This window comes from Oncorhynchus keta, chromosome 12, assembly GCF_023373465.1.
Source record: "Oncorhynchus keta strain PuntledgeMale-10-30-2019 chromosome 12, Oket_V2, whole genome shotgun sequence".
In the NCBI taxonomy this organism is placed as follows: Eukaryota; Metazoa; Chordata; class Actinopteri; order Salmoniformes; family Salmonidae; genus Oncorhynchus; species Oncorhynchus keta.
In genome coordinates this window covers 4397968-4425661 of record NC_068432.1, presented here as the reverse complement: position 1 = coordinate 4425661, position 27694 = coordinate 4397968, and the positions used below count along the sequence as shown (strand labels likewise).

At 41.4% G+C, this 27694-nt stretch overlaps 1 protein-coding gene across 1 annotated transcript; it reads left to right on the top strand.

Annotated features, from left to right (window-relative positions):
• LOC118391755 (prolyl 4-hydroxylase subunit alpha-2-like) lies at positions 1-10447 on the top strand. The gene is made up of 14 exons (XM_052457628.1): positions 1-516; positions 693-789; positions 1309-1466; positions 3233-3364; positions 7018-7257; positions 7467-7654; positions 7869-8045; positions 8135-8205; positions 8491-8590; positions 8713-8763; positions 8843-8902; positions 9005-9073; positions 9433-9529; positions 10038-10447. Exons 1-14 carry the CDS (start codon positions 429-431, stop codon positions 10106-10108), a joined length of 1599 nt encoding a protein of 532 aa, XP_052313588.1. The 5' UTR covers positions 1-428; the 3' UTR covers positions 10109-10447.
• The last annotated feature ends 17247 nt before the right edge of the window (positions 10448-27694 follow it).

Sequence of the window (27694 nt, the reverse complement as noted above, 5' to 3'; positions counted from 1 at the left end):
TGTAGACAAGAGATAGACAATGTGGCTATCACACTCTTATTAGTGCCATAATCTGTGGCCTTAAACTGTACAGTAGGTTACTCAATTGAGATTAGTGCGAATGAAAAGATCCTCTATTTGCCATGACTGTGCTTTATGAAAACTGTAGGTGCAGGTGACTCGAGATGTAAAGGGTTTGACAAGACTCGTTGACGTGGACATGTTTGGCTTCTAGGCTGACTTTGGAGTAGTGTCTTTCAGAACGTAGTCGTTGTGTTTTACCACATCATTTCTGCGTTGGACTCTCGTCTTGGAATCTGACAAGCATACGATTGTATTTGCTGGTTCAACATCAACATTGGGTATTCCTTAATGTATATATAACATATACATTGGGTATATTTGGAGTTTTACTAAAATAGGGCGAGAGCTGTGCGACTGGCCAGGAAATGGAATCAAATTGTCTTCGTGTGATTTTATTATTGCTGATAGGCTGGACTTTCTGTGCTGAAGAGACTGAGTTCTACTCCTCCACAGGTAAAGTTATGTTACTTTTTAGATGCACATTCACTGAATCAAAACTTTTAAAGTCAGGATTGAGGTAATTCACAGATTTTTGATTAAAGAGGATTCACTGTTAGTGTATGTGCACCTCTGTGTCTATGAGCGTCAGATGACATTCATTGGGAACGGCATTTTCCCCTTCCTGACAGATCACATGATGGAACTGCTTGTCATTGAGCGGAGTCTCATCCAGAGCCTCAGAGATTTCATCACAGCACAGAAACAATGCATAGACCGATTTAACAGGTGACCGTGCAGAGGGTAGTGGGTTTATGGGAAATCTCCACTTTGTCACATAATATTCAGCAATTAACCTCATCTATCCATTAAGGAATCAGAAGTACCCAGTTTCTGACTTGAAAGTTATATCTTTTGGCACAGTCATCTAGTCTAAGTCCTCTAAAAAGAGAGTTGGAATCAATTTTAGTTGTTTTATTGATCTTCTTGGCAATAAAGAGAAAAAAACGGAATACTCCTAGACTGCTGTCGGAAATCTTCATATTATGAAAAAAAAATTCAATGTTGCATGTGTGGTTTCGGCCCCATTCTGGCCTTCACCAGGGTAGGTGGACATGTAGATATAGTATGTGGCTGTTGAAAGAAAATGAACATTTTCCAACCAAGTTACTTGGTTTTTCAAAACAGAATGTATTTTCTCTTTTTTGTTTTGTTTTGTGGCCTCTGGTGCCATAACTCCTACATACTCTGCTGCTGGTCTTAGAAATGGGCTTTCAGTTAATCATATTTTATAATAATCAAACACAGTGTTGTTGATGCCTGTGAGAATGCCTCTGGAGACTTCCCAGGGGATCTGGAAAAACACATCAGCAACCCTTTCACTGCATTCAAGCTGGTGCGAAGACTGAGGCTGGAGCGGAACATGGTGGAACAAGTTACCAGGACATGTTCTTCATATATTGCAGGTAGTGATCTAAATATCTTCAATTGAAATGAACATCATTAGATACAGTATCCACAGTATACAGTATCCACATATTATCTATCTGCTTGATAGACACACTTCAGCTGTTGATGTGCGTTTGTTAATACAACCTCATGTTTTTATGGATTGATGATGCAGATACAGTTGGAGTCGGAAGTTTACATACACTTAGGTTGGAGTCATTAAAACTCGTTTTTCAACCACTTCACAAATGTATTGTTAACAAACTATCGTTTTGGCAAGTCGGTTAGGACATCTACTGTGTGCATGACACAAGTCATTTTTCCAATAATAGGGGTCAGAATCCAGTGGGTCAGAAGTTTACATACACTAAGTTGACTGTGCCTTTAAACATCTTGGAAAATTCCAGAAAATTATGTAATGGCTTTAGAAGCTTCTGATAGGCTAAATTACATAATTTTAGGCAATTGGTGGTGTACCTGTGGATGTATTTCAAGGCCTACCTTCAAACTCAGTGCCCCTTTGATTGACATCATGGGAAAATCAAAAGAAATCAGCCAAGACCTCAGAAAGAAATTGTAGACCACCACAAGTCTGGTTCATCCTTGGGATGGGTTAACCCTAACTATATCCACATAACCTGAAAGGCCGCTCGGTAAGGAAGAAGCCACTGCACAAAAACCACAATAGAAAAGCCAGACTACGTTTTGCAACTGCACATGGGGACAAAGATCATACTTTTGGAGAAATGTCCTCTGGTCTGATGAAACAAAAATAGAGCTGTTTGGCCATAATGACCATTGTCATGACCATTGTCAAAAGGGGGATGCTTGCAAGCCGAAGAACACCATCCCGACCGTGAAGCACGTGGGTGGCAGCATCATGTTGTGGGGGTGCTTTGCTGCAGGAGGGACTGGTGCACTTCACAAAATAGATGGCTTCATGTGGAAGGAAAATGATGTGGATATATTGAAGCAACATCCCAAGACATTAGTAAGGAAGTTAAAGCTTGGTCGCAAATGGGTCTTCCAAATGGACAAGACCCCAAGCATACTTCCAAAGTTGTGGGAAAATTACTTAAGGACAACAAAGTCAAGGTATTGGAGTGGCCATCACAAAGCCCTGACCTCAATCCTACAGAAAATCTGTGGTCAGAACTGAAAAAAGCGTGTTTGAGCACGCAAACCAAACTCAGTTACACCAGCTCTGTCAGGAGGAATGGGCCAAAATTCACCCAACTTATTGTGGGAAGCTTGTGGAAGGCTACCTGAAACGTTTGACCCAAGTTAAACAATTTATAGGCAATGCTACGAAATACTAATTGAGTGTATGTAAACTTCTGACACACTGGGAATGCGATGAAAGAAATAAAAGCTGAAATAAATCATTCTCTCCACTATTATTCTGACATTTCACATTCTTAAAATAAAGTGGTGATCCTAACTGACCTAATACAGGAAATCTTTACTTGGATTAAATGTCAGGAATTGTGAAAAACAGAGTTTAAATGTATTTGGCTAAGGTGTATGTAAACTTCCGACTTCAACTGTATGTTCACCTTATTATAATTATCGGTTGTATAAGTGAGTCTTAAATAACCTTGTTCAAACTAACTCAAGCTTACACAAGACCCTTGGTCATGACATATTAAATGTGACTACAAGACCCAAGTTGTGTCCCAAATGGCCCCTTGGATATGAACGTGTTAAAAGTGACTAGACCCAGTGTCCATTAACTCTTGTTCCATTTTTTTCCTGCCGTGTTTAAACCTTTCCATAAATCTAGATTTCCTGGCTAATGTATCATTGGTCTCCCAGCGACTCCCCAGTGAGAAGGACATGGATGGGGTTGCACTGGGTCTTATACGTCTACAGGACATATACAGACAACTGCAAATCATTACAGTGGATGTGTCAGGTGAGACTAAACTGGGAACTGTACGTCTAGGAACATTTGGTAAAGAATCACTCTGGTAAATCAGACCATTGCAATTTAAGCCTCCTATGAATAGTCATTTTTCTAGGCATTTTCTCTTGATAGCAATATACCTAAAATGATCATCCAATGGCCACAATTGCTTGATGATTTCTGTAAGATTAATCATTATTTTGCTTTATTGGGCAAAAGAAAAGATGTCATATTTTAGTAGTATCTTTCCTTTAATGTAACATTGGGCTTATCACTAGGAGTGTTGGGTAGGAGTCGGGCGCAGAGAGCAGAGGGTTTGGTGAAATGTAATTATTTATTCTCCAGCACAAACGGTCACGCCAAATTACAGGGCGCATACCACTGACCAGCCCAAAAACAAAAAACAAAACGAGAACACATCCACAACCACCAGAGTAACAAAATAATCCCGCACAAACCTAACCGGGCCTAACAGGTTTAAGTAGACAAAAATCCAGAAACACAAAAAGGAACAGGTGCAACTAATAAGACTAAACTAACAGAAAAGGAAAAGGGACCAGTGGCGGCTAGTAGACCGCCGAGCACCGCCCCGAACAGGCAGGGGAGGCACCTTCGGTGGGAGTCGTGACTATACCATGCACGGCCCCCACAGCGCGCCACCACCTGCCTCGAGGGCGATCCGGGGGGCGAGGCGCCGGGTGATCCGGGTGATCCGGGTGGAGGTGGTGGAAGTCCATCAGAAGTGAAGGGTCCAAAATGTCCCCCACTGGTACCCAGAACCTCTCCTCCGGACCGTACCCCTCCCAGTCCACGAGGTACTGTAGGCCCTTCATCCTGCGTCTCGAGTCCAGAATAGCACGTACTGTGTACACTGGGGACCCCTGCGGTCCAGAGGGGGTGGAGGGACCTCAGGCACCTCACCGTCCTGCAGGGGACCAGCCACCACTGACCTGAGGAGAGACACATGAAACGAGGGGTTAATATGATAGTAAGTAGGAAGCTGTAACCTATAACACACCTCGTTTATCCTCCTCAGGACTTTATTAAATGGCCAAATGTGGTACTAAACGCGGTCTTGCTCTCATCTCCCTCCCGGATACCCACCAAATTATACGTACTCCTAAGGTCCAGTTTTGTGAAGAAATGCGCCCCGTGAAATGATACCACCACTGTGGCGATAAGAGGTAGTGGGTAACTAAACCCCACCCTGATGGAATTTAGACCTCTATAATCAATGCACGGACGCAGACCTAGGTAGGTGAAGGAGTCGGGCGCAGGAGAGCAGAGATGTCTGAGAAGCGTACTTTAATTGGCAAGTCCACCAACACAGGTATGGCACAATCCAAAAAATACAACGCCCTCGAGAGATTTTTGTAGTTCGTTCCAGTCATTGGCAGCAGAGAACTGGTAGGAGAGGCGGCCAAAGGAGGAATTGGTTTTGGGGGTGACCAGAGAGATATACCTGCTGGAGCGCGTGCTACAGGTGGGTGCTACTATGGTAACCAGCGAGCTGAGATAAGGGGGGACTTTACCTAGCAGAGTCTTGTAGATGACCTGGAGCCAGTGGGTTTGGCGACGAGTATGAAGCGAGGGCCAGCCAACGAGACCATACAGTTCACAGTGGTGCACTGTGATAGACTGCATCCAATTTATTGAGTAGGGTATTGGAGGCTATTTTGTAAATGACATCGCCAAAGTCGAGGATCGGTAGGATGATCAGTTTTACGGGGGTATGTTTGGCAGCATGAGTGAAGGATGCTTTGTTGCGAAATAGGAAGCCAATTCTAGATTTAACTTTGGATTGGAGATGTTTGATGTGAGTCTGGAAGGAAAGCTAACAGTCTAACCAGACACCTAGGTATTTGTAGTTGTCCACATATTCTAAGTCAGCACCATCCAGAGTAGTGATGCTGGACGGGCGGGGAGGTGCAGGCAGCGATCGGTTGAAAAGCATGCATTTAGTTTTACTTGTATTTAAGAGCAGTTGGAGGCCACGGAAGGAGAGTTGTATGGCATTTAATCTCGTCTGGAGGGTTGTTAACACAGTGTCCAAAGAAGGGCCAGAAGTATACAGAATGGTGTCGTCTGCGTAGAGGTGGATCAGAGACTCACCAGCAGCAAGAGCGACATAATTGATGTATACAGAGAACATACATTTAGTATTACTTTCTTAGCTACAGTATACATATCTTCCTTGCATATTACATAATTTATGCAGCAGCATACAATGCATTTTTGGTCTTGGACAGGAAGTTAGCGTGCCTGTCCTTCGTGGGGCAAATTTTGTCTTCAAAGTCCGGCATTGTCTGGATTTATGGTGCTTTCAAAACAACTGGAGGACGGGTTTACAATTCCAAGTTGGATGACCATTCAAAACGTATTTTCCCAGTCGGAGCTCGTTTATTCCTGACTTCCCAGTTAACTTGAGTTCAAGATTTTGCAGTTCCGAGGTGAACAGTTGTTGTGAGCGTGGCACAAATCATGCTTCATTGACAGCAGGGCCAATGTTGAATGTTTATCATTTTTAAATTTGGAAATGAGCCCATTAATCCCAGATTTGGGACCACACAGTCACTGTCACTGATTCCTTCCAAACCACTTCATTATTTCTCTTCATATGACAAGGATTAAAAATGGTTTGCCAGTAGATTATTGACTTGATTCATGATGATGACTGCTAGCTAAGATTGTGAAAGTATGATGTTGACATGATCAGTCCAATCAAAGCTACTGTAGATATAACGTGATTTGACATTTTATTTGTGGCCAATGACCTTGAGCCTTCTTGGATGGGCACTTTTAATGTAACTCTATGGCAGACCCCGAAGGGCTAGAATGTTCAAGGACTCTTCTTACGCTTGGCAGTGACGTAAAGTCCCCATGAGTGACAGAACTCTGAGCCAATCACGGCGCAACTCTCCATATTTTCTGCTGACTTGCCCCATCACCACAGAAAGCACTGAGCTAGGCTGAAACATCTGCATTTTGGAGCTACTTTACTCAAGAAAACAAAAAAGAGACCATGTTTGTATGAGGCTTTATTAACTCAATGATATATAGATTATTTTTTACATTGTTTGCAAAATAACATGGAAAAAAGGCCAGCACCGCCATATGAGTGGCTCAAAACATGTGGGACCAAATTCAAAATTTCATCAATCTATTTTGTATAATTTTTTTTTATAATAATAATAATAATATATGCCATTTATCAGACGCTTTTATCCAAAGCGACTTACAGTCATGTGTGCATACATTCTACGTATGGGTGGTCCCGGGGATCGAACCCACTACCCTGGCGTTACAAGCGCCATGCTCTACCAACTGAGCTACAGAAGGACCACCATACTTATAGGGGTCCTACAATTCCAAATCAAATAGCTAAATGATACATTTTACAGCCATCATAAAGCAATTCCACGTTAGCTAAGTCGATATTGCGATCAAAGAGCGTAGATCTACAGGGGTTACGTTTTTTAAAGTTTTGCCATTTAGTCTTATGCTGCCTCCAATAGTCTGTGTTTCTTGTACAGTATCTGACCAATATCCTTTTAAATAAAATACTTAAAAAAAATAAAAAAAACATTTTGAAGGTTGTTGCTGTGTTCAGTCTTAAATGAAAAGTGCTGTATAAATACAATGTAGCATGATTTGCTTCACAGGACAGGTAAATGTGACACCCTTGGATCCAGATGACTCCTTCCACGTTGCCATGGTGGCCCTGCAGAACCACAAGTTTCAGTATGCCCTGCTCTGGCTCCAGGAGACCTTCAGGCAGCTGGAGGATGGCATTCCCGCCCTGGTGACCAGGAGAGAGGTTCTGACCTACCTGGGTCCCCTAGCCTTTCAGATGGGTAACCTGCCTTTAGCGTTGGAGCTAACGCAACAGTTGCAGGAACTGGGTATGTGGCCTGTGTTACATAAAGGAGCAGTTGTTTCTCTTATGCACTGGTTTCAAAAACAATACAGTGATCATTAATCACTAGAGAGTGAACCCAAATTCCTGTGAAGTATTTTACCATGTTAATTTGATATCTGGACTCAAGTTTGAGAGTTAGCTAAGATGTGCTCCATAACAGTGTGTGTCTGTCAAAACACTTCCTCCCCTTAGACCCCAGTTGCATGCAGACCAAGGTGCACCTGGCCTACTACAGAACCCTGAGAGAGAGCATCCGGTGTGGGAGCCAGACACAAACACCCTCATTGCCATTAGATGCACCAGTGGACATCTTAACACTAATCAAACCAGCAAGCGAAACCTCATACGAATCTCTTTGCAGAGGGGAGGGCGTCAAAATGGCAAGTCCCTCGTACTCAATTACAAATAGCAACATACCATGAATGTAAATGAACAGTCTGTCCTTAACATCCCGTAACAAAGCTGGCCATAGTTCAGCGTTCACACAAGATTTGCTTCTGAGGTGCCAACATGAACTTTTCCATGAATTCTATACTCATTGTCTACCTGTCTTGTGAGTGTATGAATAAAAGATGCTGTGTCTGTGATGGTCAGACCCCGAGGAGACAGAGGACATTGCGGTGCAGGTACAGCACTGGTAGAGGCAACCCTCGACTCATCTATGCACCTATAAAAGAGGAGCAGGAATGGGACCATCCACTAATAATACGCTATCATGACCTTGTATCTGAAAGGGAGATTGAGACCATAAAACACCTATCCCGATCAAAGGTACTGTAGCTTGATTTTAAACTACTAAGAATATATTCACAAGTGTCTATTTTTTTGGACTCAATTTTGTGTTGTGCATCGTCACCAAGCTTGACAGAGCAAAGGTGTCAGACCATGTGACAGGGGAAAGATTTTCAGCTGAAACCCGTGTGGCTAAAAGGTTGGTTGTTTTCGTGTTGTTATAAAATAGTGCCTTTTGATTAGTGTATTGAATTCCACTATGCATTAAGCAGACAGGATGTAATGTGTAACTTCTATTTGAATAGCTACTTACTGTTTACACAATAAAGTCTTCCTCTGTTTTTTCTATACATCCTCTATTTTTGCAAGTTCCACTTGTAAAAGCTTGACAATCAGGATCGATCATAGACCAAAGATTCTGTGATATCCTCTGACCTTATGTGACCCTATGACTTTATCTAAACCCATTGTGCTGTGTGGCCAGTGCATGGCTGGCTGACGAGGACAACCCTGTCATCTCCCGTGTTACCCAGAGAATGGCTGACCTGACTGGGCTGGACATGGAGGCAGCAGAGATGCTCCAGGTAGGTGACAGCTGGAGGCAGAGCTCAGGGTTAAGCCCGGGTGTTGGCTGGAGGATACGGATAGGGTTAAGGGATTAGGGTGTGGAATTTTTCAAATGTCTCAAATGTCCGATTTTTTTCAGGTTGCTAATTATGGGATTGGGGGCCAATATGAACCACACTTCGACAACAAGGTAAGCATTAAAATAATTTGATAATGGCATGTGTTGTTGGTTCAACAAGCATATTAAGTAATATTCTTATGCTCCACAGCTGACCAATGACACAGACTACATGACGAGGGGTGGCAGGATCGCAACGATCTTAATCTATGTAAGACTGCTGTATATCGACATCTCTGGTTAAAACGTGACAAAGTAATGAAACGTGTGACTGTGTTGTACATAATGTCTCCCTCTTCTGATCCCATGTCAGATGAGTGATGTGGAAGTGGGTGGATCGACTGTGTTCCCTGATATAGGCGCTGCTCTACGACCGTACAAGGTACATTCAAAGCTGACTAATCATCATCATCATCATTCATGGTTACATGGGTAGTGACAGCAACGTTAAACACAACAGGTGTCCATGTGCATTGTCCAAAAGCCAGCGATGCAGAACTCAGGCCCGCAGCTTTATGGTTTTCCCTGGCCCTGAACTGGTTGATTAATGCTACTGATTGGCAGGAGAGTGCATGTACCTAGTTTCTCAGGTAGAAATCAGTCTCATACGCTATAGGTGGTCCTTAATGAGCACTGGAGCTGTGCATCTCTGCCCTAAACCAGTAAACATGTGAGTAGTGCTTATAGATCTGGATTGAGGTATATCTGTGAACTCATTGTTACCTGTGTAATCTGCTATAGGGTTCAGCGGTGCTGTGGTACAACCTTTTGCAGAATGGAGAGGAGGACGCGAGGACCTTACACGCTGCATGTCCTGTATTTGTGGGCAATAAATGGGGTACGTTCCCATCAAAACCTATGCCTCATAGTATGGACAATTACATTTGAAAAAAAGTTAGAACACAGTTTGTCATGACGAAAGACAAAATCTCATCACTTATTATTACAATTTTATTGAAATTAAGACATAATAATCCATATAATATAAAAAGAAGAATTTAAAAACATATTGAGATGTAATAATCAAAACAAATGTATTCAAATAATTAAAAAAAATATATTGTAATGTAAGTAACCGGTATAATAATTTGCCAAGACACAAGTACATTGTACATTGATTGTACATTGAGTACATTGATGGTACTTTAAAGCAGAAGGGTACAGAGAGAACTTGAGCCATAACATCTGTTGTATGTTAACAGCATTACAGTCAGATGGGAAAACAGTACATAATAAAGGGAAAATGGTATAAAGTGATAAGATCATTAGATAATATAATGGGTAAATGAGAGATTACAAAAAATGAAATGAACAGAACTTGACTCTTATTTCTTCCCTGGTTTTAGTTGCCAATAAATGGGTGCGGTCCCACGGACAGGAGTTCAGGAGAAGATGCTCTTTGTCCCAGATGGACTGAGACTGGAGCCAGGATGGATTCTCCCCTCAGTTTACCTACACATTGCTGCACATTTCCCCATTGTTACTCTCCTTGGCCTCAGCTGGCCACCTGGGGGAGGGACTCACTGAATCACACGAAAGCACCTTTCAAGTGTTTGTGCAGTGAAGCAGGACAAGATGTCAACAATACCAATCTGACATTTGAACTGTGTGGCATTTTTTTTTTTTTTACAGTGATTGTCGAAAATGATATTGTTTGCGGGTAGTCCATAGAGTAGTTTACGTGATTGATTAGATCCGCATGATCAATTTAAAATACATTGTAGAAGACAGAGTAATAAAATATTTGGACCAAGAATCACTGTTCCTCTATACATACTACAGAATATATTTTGCTTGCTGTTTTGATTTTAGCATCCACTTAATCTGCAGCACACACACACACACACACACACGAGAAAATAGAAGAGGTAAAAACTAATGTAGAGGAATTGCTACTATGTCTGTTTCTGCTCTCATGCCTAATGGAATTTTTGGCATGAAAATGACAGCAATGGAGTTAACAAGAGCACTAACAGATTTGGAACCAGGTTACAAAAGGAGCACAATGTCCCATTGATGCATTGCAGTGCAGGTAAAGGCTGTATTCAGAGATGCTATACATGACTCTGAGTCTGTGTTCTCCACATCACTCTGTATAGACAAACGTCAAACTAAAATCCAACAAGGCATGTGTGGGTGAAGAGGGTGGCTGTTTCTGGATGGTGCCACTGCCGATGTAAAGACTAAGCACAAACAAACATTTTTTGCACGTGCTTTTGGCGCCGCCGACGCACCAGAGATTTACATATTTCTCTGAGACTACACAGTATATTCTCGTCCTCCACTGTGAAGGAGAGACAAAGAACTTGTCTGGCCTGCACAGAGCCCTGACCTCAACCCCATCGGAATACCTTTAAGATGAATTGGAACGCCGACTGCGTGCCGTGCCCAATCGGCAAAATTCAGTGATGGACCTCACTAATGCTCTTGTGGCTGAATGGAAGCAAGTAATGTTCCAACATCTAGTGGAAAGCCTTCCCAGTAGAGTGGAGGCTGTTATAGCAGCAAAGGGGGGGACAAACTCCATATTAATAATGCCCATGATTTTGGAATGAGATGTTTGACGAGCAAGTGTCCACATACCTTTGGTCATGTAGTTTATATCGAGACCAATTAGACTACAGACTGTAGCCAATAAGTAGCTAAATATAACATTAAAATGTATTTCAATATGATTGAAATAGGCCTATAGCCTAATGTATTTCTACTACCGTTCAAGCGTTTGGGGTCACTTAGAAATGTCCTTGTTTTTAAAAGAAAAGTACATTGTTTTGTCCATTAAAATAACATCTCATTGATCTGAAATACAGTGTAGACATTGTTAATGTTGTAAATCACTATTGTGGCTGGAAACGGAAGATTTTTGATGAAATATCTACATAGCCGTTTTCAGCAACCATCACTCCTGTGTTCCAATGGCACGTTGTGTTAGCTAATCCAAGTTTATCCCGCACGTCACCAAGAACAAAACATATGGAATGAAGAACACACCTGCCAGACAAGCAAAACCAGGTGATTCAACACATGCGCAAATGGCACTGTTAGTTGTTTTTATCACCATCGTCCCATTCAAATTACGCCCATGAAATCAAATGCATTGCTCTGATGCAACCCAATGACCGACTTTGGACAAATCATCCATTTTTACTGGTTTCCACCAGTTCCACTTGCTGTGAAAAGAGAGGGGAGGAGAGAGCGAGAGAGAGATTGAATGGCAATTGGCAATTTCCTTGTTTAAGTTTCTGGGAAACTATGTCACAGTCCTCACTATTGGCTACACACTTCGAATACAATTTTTAATTAGGGCTGAGAGAATCACATTATCTGTCTTGTTATGCAACCTGACAAAAAAAAAGCTATGAATAAATCTGAGAATGTCTTGTGTAAAATGACAGGCTACACTACAACTAGCAAAACAATGGTCGCTGACGAGTTTGATTCATGTTTCCAAAGTGATTGATGGTTTACAAACATATTTACCTTCTGAAGCCCAATGCAGGAATTTAATCGACGCTGTCATGCAGCACTATGCCTTCAACCACCTGAGCAATCTAACAAACAGCCAGCTTTCAAATGACCCAAAGCACAAAGTATACATGTCAAACTAGAGGCAATTACATGAAAAACAATGTTAAAATGGTCCAAATTAACCAACAGTCAATTACACTGCATCTAAGTATGTGATTTAAAAGGTACCAAATTCTTACATTCCAGTTCTGGGACTTTGCCATGATGCCCTTCATCCGCAGTTGGAAGTGATGTTCCAGGGTCCATCCTTGTAGCCAGAAATCATTGCTCCTTACTCTGTATCTTTCCTGTACTCTGTCACACCCTGCCTGTACCCCGAGTATTTCCTGCACCCTCCAATGGGCAGGTGAAAGCAGAAACTCGAGTGTCAAAGTGTCATGTATCTGTATACTGTCCCATAAATACACTGAGGAACACCGCCCTACTGTATTATTGAGTTGCACCTCCTTAAGCCCTCAGAACAGCCTCAATTCATCGGGACATGGACTGCAAGGTGTTGAAAGCATTACACATGAATGCTGGCCAAGTTGACTCCAATGCTTAACCACTGTGGTGTCATGTTAGCTGAATGTGCTTTGGGTCGTGGTGTCACACCCTGATCTGTTTCACCATTTTCCCCTGTATTTATTCCTGCGCTTTCTGTGTGTCTGCTGCCAGTTGGTCTTCTATTGTCAGGTTGTCCCAGCGTGTTTCCTGGTTTTCCCTGCTGTCTAGTTTTTTTTGTTTCTGGCTTTTCCGGTTCTGACCACCCAGAGACTGCCTGCCGTTCTTTACCTGGGTGATTCTGACCTGGTTTATGAACTTCTTCCTGTCTTCCGTCCTATACCTGTTGGACTCTGTTCTGGTTACGAACCTTTGCCTGTCCTCAACCTGCCCGATGCCTGCTCCCCGTGTTATAATAAATGATCTGAGAGCTGAACCATCTGCCTCCTGTGTCTGCATCTGGGTCATACCCTGAGTCATGATAGGTGGACCAATCTTGATACACACTGGAAACTGTTGAGTGTAAAGAAAACCCCAGCAGCGTTGCAGTTCTTGACACTCAAACCAGTGTGCCTGGCACCTATTACCATACCCATGTTCAAAGGCACTTCATTATATTGTCTTGCCCATTCACTCTCTGAATGGCACACAATCCATGTCTCAAGGCTTAAAAATTATTATTTAACCTGTCTCCTCCCCTTCATCTACACTGAAGTGGATTTAACAGATGACATCAATAAGGGATCATAGCTTTCATCTCGATTCACCTGGTCAGTCTATGTCATGGAAAGAGAATGTGTTCCTAATGTTTTGTACACTCAGTGTATTAACTTCAAATAAACTTCTTATTTATGCATCAAATAATTGGCTCCATTTGCTTTTATTTTATTTTGTATTTTTTTTGTTGGCACTGAATGTTGCTGCTAGGGCCTTTTCATCCCACCTAGACACAAAACAAAAGCACAACATGAAAACTGTGTTTCAACTCCCTCCAAAAAGATTTTCTATGGGGTTGAGATCTGGAGACTGGCTAGGACACTCCAGGACCATGAAATGCTTCTTACGAAGCCACTCCTTCTTCAAACCAAGCTGCTTACCTATTGCAGATTCAGTCTTCCCAGCCTGGTGCAGGTCTACAATTTTGTTTCTGGTGTCCTTTGACAGCTCTTTGGTCTTGGCCATAGTGGAGTTTGGAGTGTGACTGTTTGAGGTTGTGGAGAGGTGTCTTTTATACTGATAACAAGTTCAAACAGGTGCCATTAATACAGGTAACGAGTGGAGGACAGAGGAGCCTCTTAAAGAAGAAGCTACAGGTCTGTGAGAGCCAGAAATCTTGCGTGTTTGTAGGTGACCAAATACTTATTTTCCACCATAATTTGCAAATAAATTCATTAAAAATCCTACAATGTGATTTTCTGGATTTTTAAAATAATTTTGTCTGTCATAGTTGAAGTGTACCTATGGCCTCTCTCATCTTTTTAAGTGGAAGAACTTGCACAATTGGTGGCTGACTAAATACTTTTTTGCCCCGTTGTATATTGTATGGCTGCAGCTTGGCATCAGCAGATAAGTGCCAATCTGGTACAGTTTTGCAAAAAGATATGCTTCAAGGAACATGTTGCGTATGTGAATAGTTTGCATTAATTGGGGGAGAGATTAGCCTCACACTACTGATGCCTGGAGACATTTAACTGATTTAAAAAACAGTACCTAAACTGTTATGTTAACAGCAAAAATATTGTAATCAGATTACAGCAGTGTTTAATATGTAAATCGTGAGGTGCCAGAGCAAAATGTGAGTGCGAGAGTGTGGTAATCTAGCGAGCTCTGAGGTAACAGAAAAATCATCTTTATAATAAAGAATTGCATGCATATATCATCGCATTTGCATAGTGGCATAGAGCAGTAGAGTAGAGGCAATTAGAGAAGTTGCACACATGGAGAAGATTTTTTGTGGCCTTTTATAAACGCATTTCATGCAATGCTATGTAATTTTACATGACAGGGGACTTTAGCATAATCTTTTTGAATGCCGCATTCAAAACATGGGAACTCGGGAATGGGAAATCTCCAACTTCCGACATCAGTGCATTCAAGACAACTGGGAAGTTGGGAAAAACTAGCTCCGACTGGGAAAATTTGTTTTGAACGATTATTCAACTCGGAATTTCAACTCAGGCCTCTGTCTAGAGCTCCGACATTTTTAGACCTGAAGATCACTGACGTCATTATTCCACCTCGTTTGTTCCCCGAGTTCCCAGTTGTCATGAAAGCACCATAATTCCAAACAAATGATTGAAATGACAGGCTACTTTGACACTGAGAATCTGAGATCAATAAAACGACCTTGTCTTGAATCCATCAATAATCCAAATAAGATGGTGCCAGAGCAGAAGGCAGACGTTTTATGGGCCCCAACCAATTGTGTTTTTTTGTTCGTTTATCTGCGTTGTTTGTAACTTTTTTTTTTAAACTATTTTTTAAACTATTTTTACTATTTGTACATAATGTTGCCGCTACCGTCTCTTATGGCCGAAAATAACTTCTAGACATCAGAACTACGATTACTCACCACGGAATAGCAGAATCCTTTTTCTTCTTTCATGCCTCTGACGAGCCCGAGGCGGAGGATATACGGCTCCCTCGGGAACAGGCCCCGACCCCAGTGATCTGCGTGAAGAGGAGGCATAGAAAGAGAGGCCGAAGGGCGGGCTGCCTTCTGAACCCCCACTCCCCTCAATTCTGCTAGCAAACTTGAAATCTTTGTAAAAAATAAAATGGGCAAGTTATTGGGAAGATTAAACTACCAACGGGACATTAAAAACTGTAACATCTTATGCTTCACGGAGTCGTGGCTGAACAACGACAATATCAACATATAGCCAGCTGGTTATGCGATGTACCAGCAGGATAGAACAGCGGTGTCTGATGAGGCAAGTGGCGGAGGTCTGATGCACGATATCTAAGGGAGTCTCGAGCTATTGCTCGCCTGAGGTAGAGTTTCTCATGATAAGCTGCAGACCCCATTAACTACCGAGAGAGTTTTCATCTATATTCTTTGTAGCTGTATCAGCATGTTAATTGTCCAACCAGAGGGAAAAGAACTGGACCACCTTTACTCCACACACAGAGATGCAAACTAAGCTCTCCCTCACCCTCCATTTTCAAATCTGACCATAATTCCATCCTCCTGATTCCTCCTTACAAGCAAAAATTAAAGCAGGAAGCACCAGTGACTAGATCAATTAAAAAGCAGATGCTAAGCTACATTGCTGTTTTTCTAGCACAGACTGGAATATGTTCTGGGATTCCTCCAATGACATTGTGGAGTACACCACATCTGTCATTGGCTTCATCAATTAGTGCATCGATGATGTAGTCCCCACAGTGACCATACGTACATACCCCAACCAGAAGCCATGGATTACAGGCAGCATCCACACTGAGCTAAAGGCTAGAGCTGCCGCTTTCAAGGAGCGGGACTCTAACCCGGAAGCTTATAAGAAATCCTGCATTTGTGGAAAGTGATTTACATTTGTGGAAAGTGATTTACATTTACAAATACATGGCATGATTTTGATCCCATAGGGCGGGGGGGGGTTAGGATAACTCACAAAGATGCAACTCAAATTAACTTTGTTCACTTATACTCAAAGTTTTACATTGCAGAATGTGAAAATGATTTTTAATGCCATGAGAGGTACCGGATCCGGCCAATCAGGTCCCATATCTAAACAGTCCAAAAAGGACAGGGCCGGATCCTGTTCCTTTTGAAAAACTAGATGATTAGTTCTCGGATTACTTTTAAAAATAACTTCCTGTGTGTTTCAGCCCCATTCTGGCCTTCACCATGGTAGATGGACATGTAGATACAGTACGTGGCTGTTGAAAGAAAATTAATATTTTCCAACTGTAATCTAGGAGTTACTTGGTTGTTTTGTATTGAAATATTTTTCTCTCTTTTTTTAATTTTCTTTATTTTGGCCTCCGGTGCCACAGATCTACTCTGCTGCTGGTCTTAGAAATGGGCTTTCAGTTAATCATATTTTATAATAATCAAACACAGTGTTGTTGAAGCCTGTGAAAATGCCTCTGGAGACTTCCCAGAGTGTCTGGAAAAACACATCAGCAAACCTTTCACTGCATACAAGCTTGTGTGGAGACTGAGGCTGTAGTGGAACATGGTGGAACAAGTTACCAGGACATGTTCTTCATATATCAATATACACTCTGCTTGATATACACTCTTCCACTGTTTATTTAAGCTTTGACTTTAGGAGGGATTGTCTTTATTTTCAGTGTGTACGTGTGCGTGTTAGTACAACTTCATGTTTTCATGGCTCAATGTCACGGCCTCCTCTTTGGACATGAAGAACAAGAGTGCTGCCATTACTTATTGACTTGGTCTGCATGCAGTTTGAGCATGTGCTTCTGACATATAGTTCAGACCGACAGAGAGGGGTGAATTCGGCTGATTCTGGCCCACAATATGGGTACTTGTTCGCCCCAAAATATGAATTGCACCTCTCCCACACTGCTTGAGATCTGTACTATACTTTACACTGGAAATCCCACAGGCCTCCGCTATGGCACTTTTAATACCCAATGTTAGTATTTATGTATCCCATTGTATAGGGCTGTGCTTCCCAATCTTATTTGTTTACTCTACCATCAACTGAATTTGGCTCTCCCTGGTGTACCACTGAAGTACCCCCTGATGTGCATTTTACCAGTAAGCCTGTGGTCTCATGAGTCTTCTCAAGTACCCCCTATGGCTAGGCCAATTACCCCTAGGGGTCCTAATACCCCTGGTTGGGAACCACCGGTATAGGGGTCCCCTCACATAGGGCGTCCTCCACAAAGTGATCTTCTTTTCTTTAAATATCACAGATATGATCTACAAGGCTTGTAATAGAATCTATGTTCATCTTATTATAATTATTGGTTGTATAAGTGTGTCTTAAATAACCTTGTTCAAACTAACTCAAGCTTACACAAGACCCTTACTAAAACCAGTTATGCTTGGTCATGACATTTTAAGTGTGACTACAAGACCCAAGTTCTGTCCCAAATGGCCCCATATTCCTAATATAGTGCACTACTGGTCAAAAGCAGTGCGCTAGGGAACAGTGTGGCATTTTGTACGCAGACTTATTGAACCTTTACACAACTCCATTACTAAATCAGTTGTCTATGCTTGGATATGAACGTGTTAAAAGTGACTAGACCCAGTGTCCATTAACTCTTGTTCCATTTTTTTCCTGCCGTGTTTAAACCTTTCCATAAATCTAGATTTCCTGGCTAATGTATCATTGGTCTCCCAGCGGCTCCCCAGTGAGAAGGACATGGATGGGGTTGCACTGGGTCTTATACGTCTACAGGATATATACAGACAACTGCAAATCATTACAGTGGATGTGTCAGGTGAGACTAAACCGGGAACTGTACGTCTAGGAACATTTGGTAAATAATCACTCTGGTAAATCAGACCATTACTCAATTCTGTGTTGTGCATTGTGACCAAGATTTTCAGCTGAAACCTGCGTGGCTAAAAGGTTGGTTCTGTTTATGTTATAAAATAGTGCCTTTTGATTAGTGTATTGAATTCCACTATGCATTAAGCAGACAGGATGTAATGTGTAACTTCTATTTGAATAGCTACTTACTGTTTACACAATAAAGCCTTTGTTTTTTTCTACACATCCTCTATTTTTGCAAGTTCCACTTGTGAAGCTTGACAATCAGGATCGATCACAGACCAACGATTCTGTGATATCCTCTGACCTTATGTGACCCTATGACTTTATCTAAACCCATTGTGCTGTGTGGCCAGTGCATGGCTGGCTGACGAGGACAACCCTGTCATCTCCCGTGTTACCCAGAGAATGGCTGACCTGACTGGGCTGGACATGGAGGCAGCAGAGATGCTCCAGGTAGGTGACAGCTGGAGGCAGAGCTCAGGGTTAAGCCCGGGTGTTGGCTGGAGGATACGGATAGGGTTAAGGGATTAGGGTGTGGAATTTTTCAAATGTCTCAAATGTCCGATTTTTTTCAGGTTGCTAATTATGGGATTGGGGGCCAATATGAACCACACTTCGACAACAAGGTAAGCATTAAAATAATTTGATAATGGTATGTGTTGTTGGTTCAACAAGCATATTAAGTAATATTCTTATGCTCCACAGCTGACCAATGACACAGACTACATGACGAGGGGTGGCAGGATCGCAACTAGGGTTGAATGGCGGGATCCCGGTTGCCGAGATTTACCGCTGAAAACCACTCCCTTTTCAACGGGATAAATAACTGTGAGAAACTGGTCAATTATAATTAATCATTTATATGAACAGTATGGTGTGAAATGGAACTGTTAAATTATATGCAATGTCTCAATATGTCTTCTCTACGTCCTCTGCATGTTGAATCAACGCTCAAGGTGGGGACAGACCATCTCAGGATGGAGCACAGTCCACAATGTATGTTGACCTACTACTGTATCATCTCATCATGGTCACTTCTCTTTCTTATGACAGGTAGGTTTGCTGCAGTATAGCCTATGCTACAGTAATATACAGTAATATACAGTCATATAAATACCGAATGCACGTCTAATTGACCCATCTCCATCTGGCTTTTGGGGTCACCTTGTTTTTTAATTGTAAAGATTTTTTAATTTTTTATTTGAAGCTGCAAAGTTTTGAAACAGCCTATCACTTGAATATTTGTGCATGCATGAGCACTCTCTCGCAATCTTTCTCTCTCTCCATCAACTCCATTCAAATTGAATGCTGATGTAGATTGACACAGTGCATTCGGAAAGTAATCAAATCCCTTGACCTTTTCCACATTTTGTTACATTACAGCCTTATTCTAAAATTGATTAAATTGCTTTATTTTTTTTAATTGCTTTATTTCAATCTACACATAATACCCCATAATGGCATAGCAAAAACAGGTTTTTAGAAATGTGTGCAAATGTATAAAATTACATTTATGTAAGTACTCAGACTGTTTACTCAGGACTTTGTTGAAGCACCATTGGCAGTGATTACAGCCTTGAGTCTTCTTTGGTATGATGCTACAAGCTTGGTACACCTGTATTTGGGGAGTTTCTCCCATTCCTCTCTGCAGATCCTCTCAAACTCGGACAAGTTGGATGGGGAGGAATTTCAGAGACTTGTCCCGAAGCCACTCCTGTGTTGTCTCGGCTGTGTGCTTAGGGTCATTGTACTGTTGGAACGTGAACCTTCACCCCAGTCTGAGGACCTGAACACTCTGGAGCAAGTTTTCATCAAGGATCTCTCTGTACTTTGCTCCATTCATCTTCCCCATGATCCTGACTAGTCTCCCAGTCCCTGCCATTGAAAATCATCTCCACAGCATGATGCTGCCACCACCATGTTTCTCCGTAGGGATGGTGCCAGGTTTCCTCCAGGTGTGACGCTTGGCATTCAGGCCAAAGTGTTCAATCTTGGTTTCATCAGACCAGAGAATCTTGTTTCTCATGATCTGAGAGTCTTTAGGTGCCTTTTGGCAAACTCTAAGTGGGCTGTCATGTGCCTTTTACTGATGAGTGACTTCTGTCAGGCCACTTTACCATAAAGGCCTGATAGGTGGTGTGCTGCAGAGATGGTTGTCCTTCTGGAAGATTCTCCCATCTCCACAGAGGAACTCTGGAGCACTGTCAGAGTGACCATCGGGCTCTTGGTCACCACCCTGACCAAAGCCGTTCTCCCCCGATTGCTCAGTTTACCATGGTGGCCAGCTCTAGAAAGAGTCTTGGTGGTTCCAAACTTGTTCCATTTAAGAATTATTTCCCAGATCTGTGCCTGGACACAATCCTGTCTCTGAGCTCTACGGACAATTCCTTTGACCTCATGGCTTGTTTTTTTCTGACATGGAGTGTCAATTGTGGGACCTTTTATGCAGTAGACAGGTCTGTGCCTTTCCAATCAATTTCATTTACCACAGTTGGACTCCAATCAAGTTGTAGAAACATCTCAAGGATGATCAATGGAAACAATGGAAACAGGGTGCACCTGAGCTCAATTTCGAGTCTCATAGCAAAGGGTCTGAATACTTATCTAAATAAGGTATTTCAGTACATTTGCAACCAATTCTAAAAATGTGTTTTCGCTTTGTCATTAGGTGTGTGTAGATTGATGAGGATTTTGTTTTATTTAATACATTTTAGAATAAGGCTGTAATTAATGTATCAAAATGTGGAAAAAGTAAAGTGTTCGCAATTCTTTCTGGAAGCACTGTATGGCCCTATATATAGATTTCGGAGCCTACCCTTTTCAGGTAATACATTCAATGCACTATTAGCTTTATATTTAGCTAATTAATGATGTGTTATGCATAATAAGCTTCTAACGTATAGCGTCTGTCACAATACGCAAGCACCTGTGCACCTGTGCTATCCTTAAAAAAAATGCTCCTTAGCTCTTGGAGTCCCATGCAGAAACAGCTAGACTAGAATAGTTTGCTGGACATTATTTTTTTGTAGCATTTCTTATACTAATGGACTATTCAAAGAGGGAGACAAGCTCTTTTTTGCTGAATGTTAAGTGCAGCAGCCAACTGAACTCGCGGGTAGTTTGGAAGAAGAGTGAACGGTTGATGGCGATAGGCTATAGCAGTTATTTATTCAGACCCATAATAACCATTCAATCTTTGTGAAGAGAAGGTAAAGCCTTCTGCATCTAATTATAGTTCTATGTTATTCAATAATGTCATTATAATGATGAAGATAAGGACAATGAAACATATTTAATTTAACTGCTGAAAGTGAGGAAGTAATGGAATAACACTAGAGCGAGAAAGAGGAGGTAGGCTAATAACATTAGGGGAAATGTTATAAAATGTATATGTGAGCCAGCGTACTAATTATACAAATAGGCCCTATTATATTTAAAAATGAATGAATCAATCAAATTCGCTAGCCTGTACTTCTTACATTGTAGGCTGCATGTGGTGCACCAGAATCACATGTTCTCTGTCTTTATCATGGTTTGAACAAAGTGCATAATTCCCATCCATATAATACAGTATGATACTATACAAAACAGTAATACAGTTCACACCCAAAAAGATTAGCCTACTGTTAGTAGTTTCATTAATTTACCTAAGAGAGCATATAGCTAGTTATATCTGTGGGTTTTTATTTTTTTCTGTTGTGCATAATGTGCTAGTAGCCTATGTATTGGATAACGGCACAATCATTTGGGCTTTTTTGGGGGCTTATTAAATGTCTTTAATTAATGTAGGTGTCATAAAATGCATTTAACATACAGCTCATTATGCTCAGGTAGCATCAGGATTTGATTTTCTTCCTGCTCAAATGTTTAATCAAATCCAGACATATTTTTATGCTTTATAATGCTTTTGAATGACACTTCTGATTTTTGGTGAGAAATATCGGGTTCCTGGGAAGAAAAGTGATTTATTCTCAGGATATCATTTTTTTTAAATACCAGGAAAATATTAAATCCTATATCGATATCTCTGGTTAAAATGTGACACAGTGCTGAAACATGTGACTGTGTTATATATAATGTCTCTCTCCTCTGATCTATGCGAGAAGTGGGTGGATTAACTGTGTTTGCTGATATAGGTGGCTGCTTTATGACCACACAAGGTACAGTCAAAGTTGATTCATCATCATTCAGTGTTATATAGTTAGTGTCATGACGTTCCTGAGGGGATCCGAATGGGTCAGATCAGCTTGGCAATGGATGACAGTAACCAGTCCCTCTCACCCACAGTAGAGGAGAGGAGGGAGCTACTGCCGGGTTTACAGCTCACACCCTGTTGTAAATTAAAGGAGAAGAAGACTCTCTCTCCCCCCCAGTATTAACCAAAGGAATGTACTTTGTTAATAGACCTTTCACGCTGAAAATCTACCACGTTCAAAAAGGGAATACTGGAAAAATATTCCAAACAGAGAACGTGGGGAATGGTCAGTGGTGATCTATAGAAAACGAATGTCACATTGTTTTTTTATTTTGTGATGTCATATAAAGTGTTATAAAGGAAATACTGTAACTTGAAAAGTATATGCACTACATGTACGAAGTCTCCATCCTCTGTTGTACATGAAATTTGCTAAAATTATGAAAGTACTTTTGATAAGATATGGATGCGATTTTAGGAGTTTTGAGATCATTTGTCTCATATAAACTATGCATACTAAGTAGCCACGTCCCGAGTGAGGTCAGAGAGCGTGTCAGCCTGGTGGAACTTTCCCTTTCAACCAGAGTGCATAAAAGGATTGGTAAAGAAATGAACATTTAGACAAAGAAAGAAGGGGAGTTGCAGCCCACGTGGTTTGAATACTGAATCTCATAGACCAGAATATTGCCAGGTTTGAACCCTGAATACCAACACGATTTGGAGAAGAAAAATCCCCTCTCAGAGAATCACTGGTACAGCTGATTAGCTATCCTAAGAAGTGTATCTAGAAAAGTGAATGTAAGTGGTACCACTGTACTACTCTTCTCAAATCACTGTAGTATGCTACTCTCATTACCCAATGGGAACAATCAACATGGCTGGCTAGCCTATCTTCAAAAGGAGCATCGAACAGAGTGAACAACAGTAGAAGAGATGGGTCCGGACCCTTTCGGACAATCAGAGCATTACAAGTGTGGCGCTGAAAGGCCTATCACCCGTCCTAAGGAGGGCTGGTTCCGACAGAGATAAACGGCGAATGAAGGCATTAACACGTAAATACATGACTGATTTCTTACTCCAAACGGGTGGTGGTTCGTGTGCAAAGTATATAATTACAGTGAGGAATAGTTTCTCAAATCTATCAACATTTAAGTGTTTCTTTCTCTTTCTCCCCCTCCCTCTCAATGCCGCTAGGGACCTTTTCCTGGAGTATTAAGTGTGTATGTTATCCTGTGTTATCATTAAGTTAGCTAATAAATAAATAAACCAATTTTTGTAGTACTGAATCATAAGTAAGGCTGGGGTTTTTGCAGATGATGTAGGTTATGACTGTTCAGAATGATAATATGATAAGAGGTTATGATTAATACATTGACTGATTTATGGATGTGATGGTTAAAGATGGTAACTCTTTAAACAACCGCTCTCATGGTGCCCCAATTCCTAATGAGTCAATTGTTAAGTGACTAATTTAATCGGGTAACAATTCAACGTAGTTAGTTGATTCGATGAATAACAGTCATCAGTAAAGTCACAACATTAGTGACAGCAACGTTAAACAATACAGGTGTCCATGTGCATTGTCCAAAAGCCAGCGATGCAGAACTCAGGCCCGCAGCTTTATGGTTTTCCCTGGCCCTGAACTGGTTGATTAATGCCACTGATTTGCAGGACAGTACATGTACCCAGTTTCTCAGGTAGAAATCAGTCTCATACGCTATAGGTGGTCCTTAATGAGCACTGGAGCTGTGCATCTCTGCCCTAAACCAGTAAACATGTGAGTAGTGCTTGGACAATTACATAAAAAAAGGTTGAAAATCATTATCAGTAATGACAAAAGACAATATCTCATCACTTTTTATAACAATTTTATTGAAATGAAGACCTAATAATCCATATAATAACAACAGAATCAATAATAGACATATTGAGATATAATAACCAAAACAAAAGTATTCAAATACAAGTAGAGTACATTGATGGTACTTTAAAGCAAAAGGGTACAGAGAACTTGAGCCATAACATCTGTTGTATGTTAACAGCATTACAGTCAGATGGGAAAACAACCTATCAGCTGATCAGTACATAATAAAGGGAAAATGGTATAAAGTGATAAGATAATAAGATAATTAGATAATATAATGGGTAAATGAGAGATTACAAAAAATGAAATGCACAGAACTTGACTCTTATTTCTTCCCTGGCTTTAGTTGCCAATAAATGAGTGCGGGTCCACGGACAGGAGTTCAGGAGAAGATGCTCTTTGTCCCAGATGGACTGAGACTGGAGCCAGGATGGATTCTCCCCTCAGTTTACCTACACATTGCTGCACATTTCCCCATTGTTACTCTCCTTGGCCTCAGCTGGCCACCTTTCAAGTGTTTGTGCAGTGAAGCAGGACAAGATGCCAACAATACTAAGCTGACATTTGAATTGTGTGGCATTTTGTTTTATACAGTAATCGTTGAGCATTATATTGTTAGCGGGTAGTCCATAGAGTAGTTTACATGATTGATTTGACAAACATTGATCCGCGTTATACATTTAAAATACAAATACATTGTAGAAGACAGAGTAATAAAATATTTGGCCCACGAATCACTATTCCTCTAAACAGTGGGGCAAAAAGGTATTTAGTCAGCCACCAATTCTGCAAGTTTTCCCACTTAAAAAGATGAGAGAGGCCTGTAATTTTAATCATAGGTACACTTCAACTATGACAGACAAAATAAATCCAGAAAATCACATTGTAGGATTTTTTATGAATTTATTTGCAAATTATGGTGGAAAATAAGTATTTGGTCAATAACAAAAGTTTATCTCAATACTTTGTTATATACCCTTTGTTGGCAATGACTGAGGTCAAACGTTTTCTGTAAGTCTTCACAAGGTTTTCACAAACTGTTGCTGGTATTTTGGCCCATTCCTCCATACAGATCTCCTCTAGAGCAGTGATGTTTTGGGGCTGTTGCTGGGCAACACGGACTTTCAACTCCCTCCAAAGATGTTCTATGGGGTTGAGATCTGGAGACTGGCTAGGCCACTCCAGGACCTTGAAATGCTTCTTACGAAGCCACTCCTTCATTGCCCGGGCGGTGTGTTTGGGATCATTGTCATGCTGAAAGACCCAGCCACGTTTCATCTTCAATGCCCTTGCTGATGGAAGGAGGTTTTCACTCAAAATCTCATGATACATGGCCCCATTCATTCTTTCCTTTACACGGATCAGTCGTCCTGGTCCCTTTGCAGAAAAACAGCCCCAAAGCATGATGTTTCCACCCCCATGCTTCACAGTAGGTATGGTGTTCTTTGGATGCAACTCAGCATTCTTTGTCCTCCAAACACAACAGGTTGAGTTTTTACCAAAAAGTTATATCTTGGTTTCATCTGACCATATGACATTCTCCCAGTCTTCTTCTGGATCATCCAAATGCTCTCTAGCAGACTTCAGACGGGCCTGGACATGTACTGTCTTAAGCACGTCTGGCACTGCAGGATTTGAGTCCTAGGTGTGTTACTGATGGTAGGCTTTGTTACTTTGGTCACAGCTCTCTGCAGGTCATTCACTAGGTCCCCCCGTGGGGTTCTGGGATTTTTGCTCACCATTCTTGTGATCATTTTGACCCCACGGGGTGAAATATTGCGTGGAGCCCCAGATCGAGGGAGATTATCAGTGGTCTTGTATGTCTTCCATTTCCTAATAATTGCTCCCACAGTTGATTTCTTCAAACCAAGCTGCTTTACCTATTGCAGATTCAGTCTTCCCAGCCTGGTGCAGGTCTACACTTTCGTTTCTGGTGACCTTTGACAGTTCTTTGGTCTTGGCCATTGTGGAGTTTGGAGTGTGACTGTTTGAGGTTGTGGACAGGTGTCTTTTATACTGATAACAAGTTCAAACAGGTGCCATTAATACAGGTAACGATTGGAGGACATAGGAGCCTCTTGGTGCTAGGGGTTATTTTTTGCGAAAAAAAACGTTCCCGTTTTAAACAGGATATTTTGTCAGGACAAGATGTTAGAATGTGCATGTCATTGACAGCTTTGGATAGAAAACATTGTAACGTTTCCAAAACTGTAAAGATATTGTCTGTGAGTATAACAGAACTGATGTTGCAGGCGAAAGCCTGAGAAAAATCCAATCCGGAAGTGCCCCAGGTTTTGAAAGCGCTGCATTCCAATGAGTCCCTATTGAACTGTGAGTATGCTATGAACCAGCTTACGCTTTCTATGTATTCCCCAAGGTGTCTACAGCACTGTGACGTAGTTTTACGCATTTATGTTGAAGAATAGCCGTAAGCGGCAACATTGCGTAAGTGGTCACATGGTGGCTCCGAGAGAGATTCTCGCGTAAAATACAGAGGTAGCCATTACTCCAATCGGTCTTAATGAAAAACGAATTGTCCCGACGGAAATATTATTGAATAGATATTAGAAAAACACATTGAGGATGGATTATAAACAACGTTTGCCATGTTTCTGTCGATATTATGGAGCTAATTTGGAATATTTTTCGCCGTTTTCGTGACTGCAATTTCCGGTCGATTTCTCAGCCAAACGTGAAGAACAAACGGAGCTATTTCGCCTACAAACAAACGTAGCTATTTCGCCTACAAAAATAATATTTTGGGAAAAAATTAACGTTGGCTATCTACCTGGGAGTCTCGTGAGTGAAAACATCCGAAGTTCATCACAGGTAAAGGATTTAATTTGATTGCTTTTCTGATTTGTGACAAGGTTGCCTGCTGCCAGCAAGGCATAATGCTATGCTAGGCTATCGATAAACTTACACAAATGCTTGTCTAGCTTTGGCTGTAAAGCATATTTTGAAAATCTGAGATGACAGGGTGATTAACAAAAGGCTAAGCTGTGTCTCAATATATTTCATTTGTGATTTTCATGAATAGGGATATTTATGTCCGTTGCGTTATGCTAATTATTGTCAGGCGATGATTACGCTCCCGGATCCGGGATGGGGAATATCAAGAGGTTTTAAAGAAGAAGTTACAGGTCTGTGAGAGCCAGAAATCTTGCGAATACGAGCACAATGTCCCATTGATGCATTGCAGTGCAGGTAAAGGCTGCATTCAGAGATGCTATACATGACTCTGAGTCTGTGTTCTCCACATCACTCTGTATAGGCAAACGTCAAACTAAAATCCAACAAGGCATGTGTGGGTGAAGAGGGTGGCTGTTTCTGGATGGCGCCACTGCCGATGTGAAGACTAAGCACAAAGAAACGTGTATTTTTTTTGCATGTGCAAAACATTATACATTGGCACCGCCAATGGACTAAAGATTTACATCTCCCTGTGAGAGT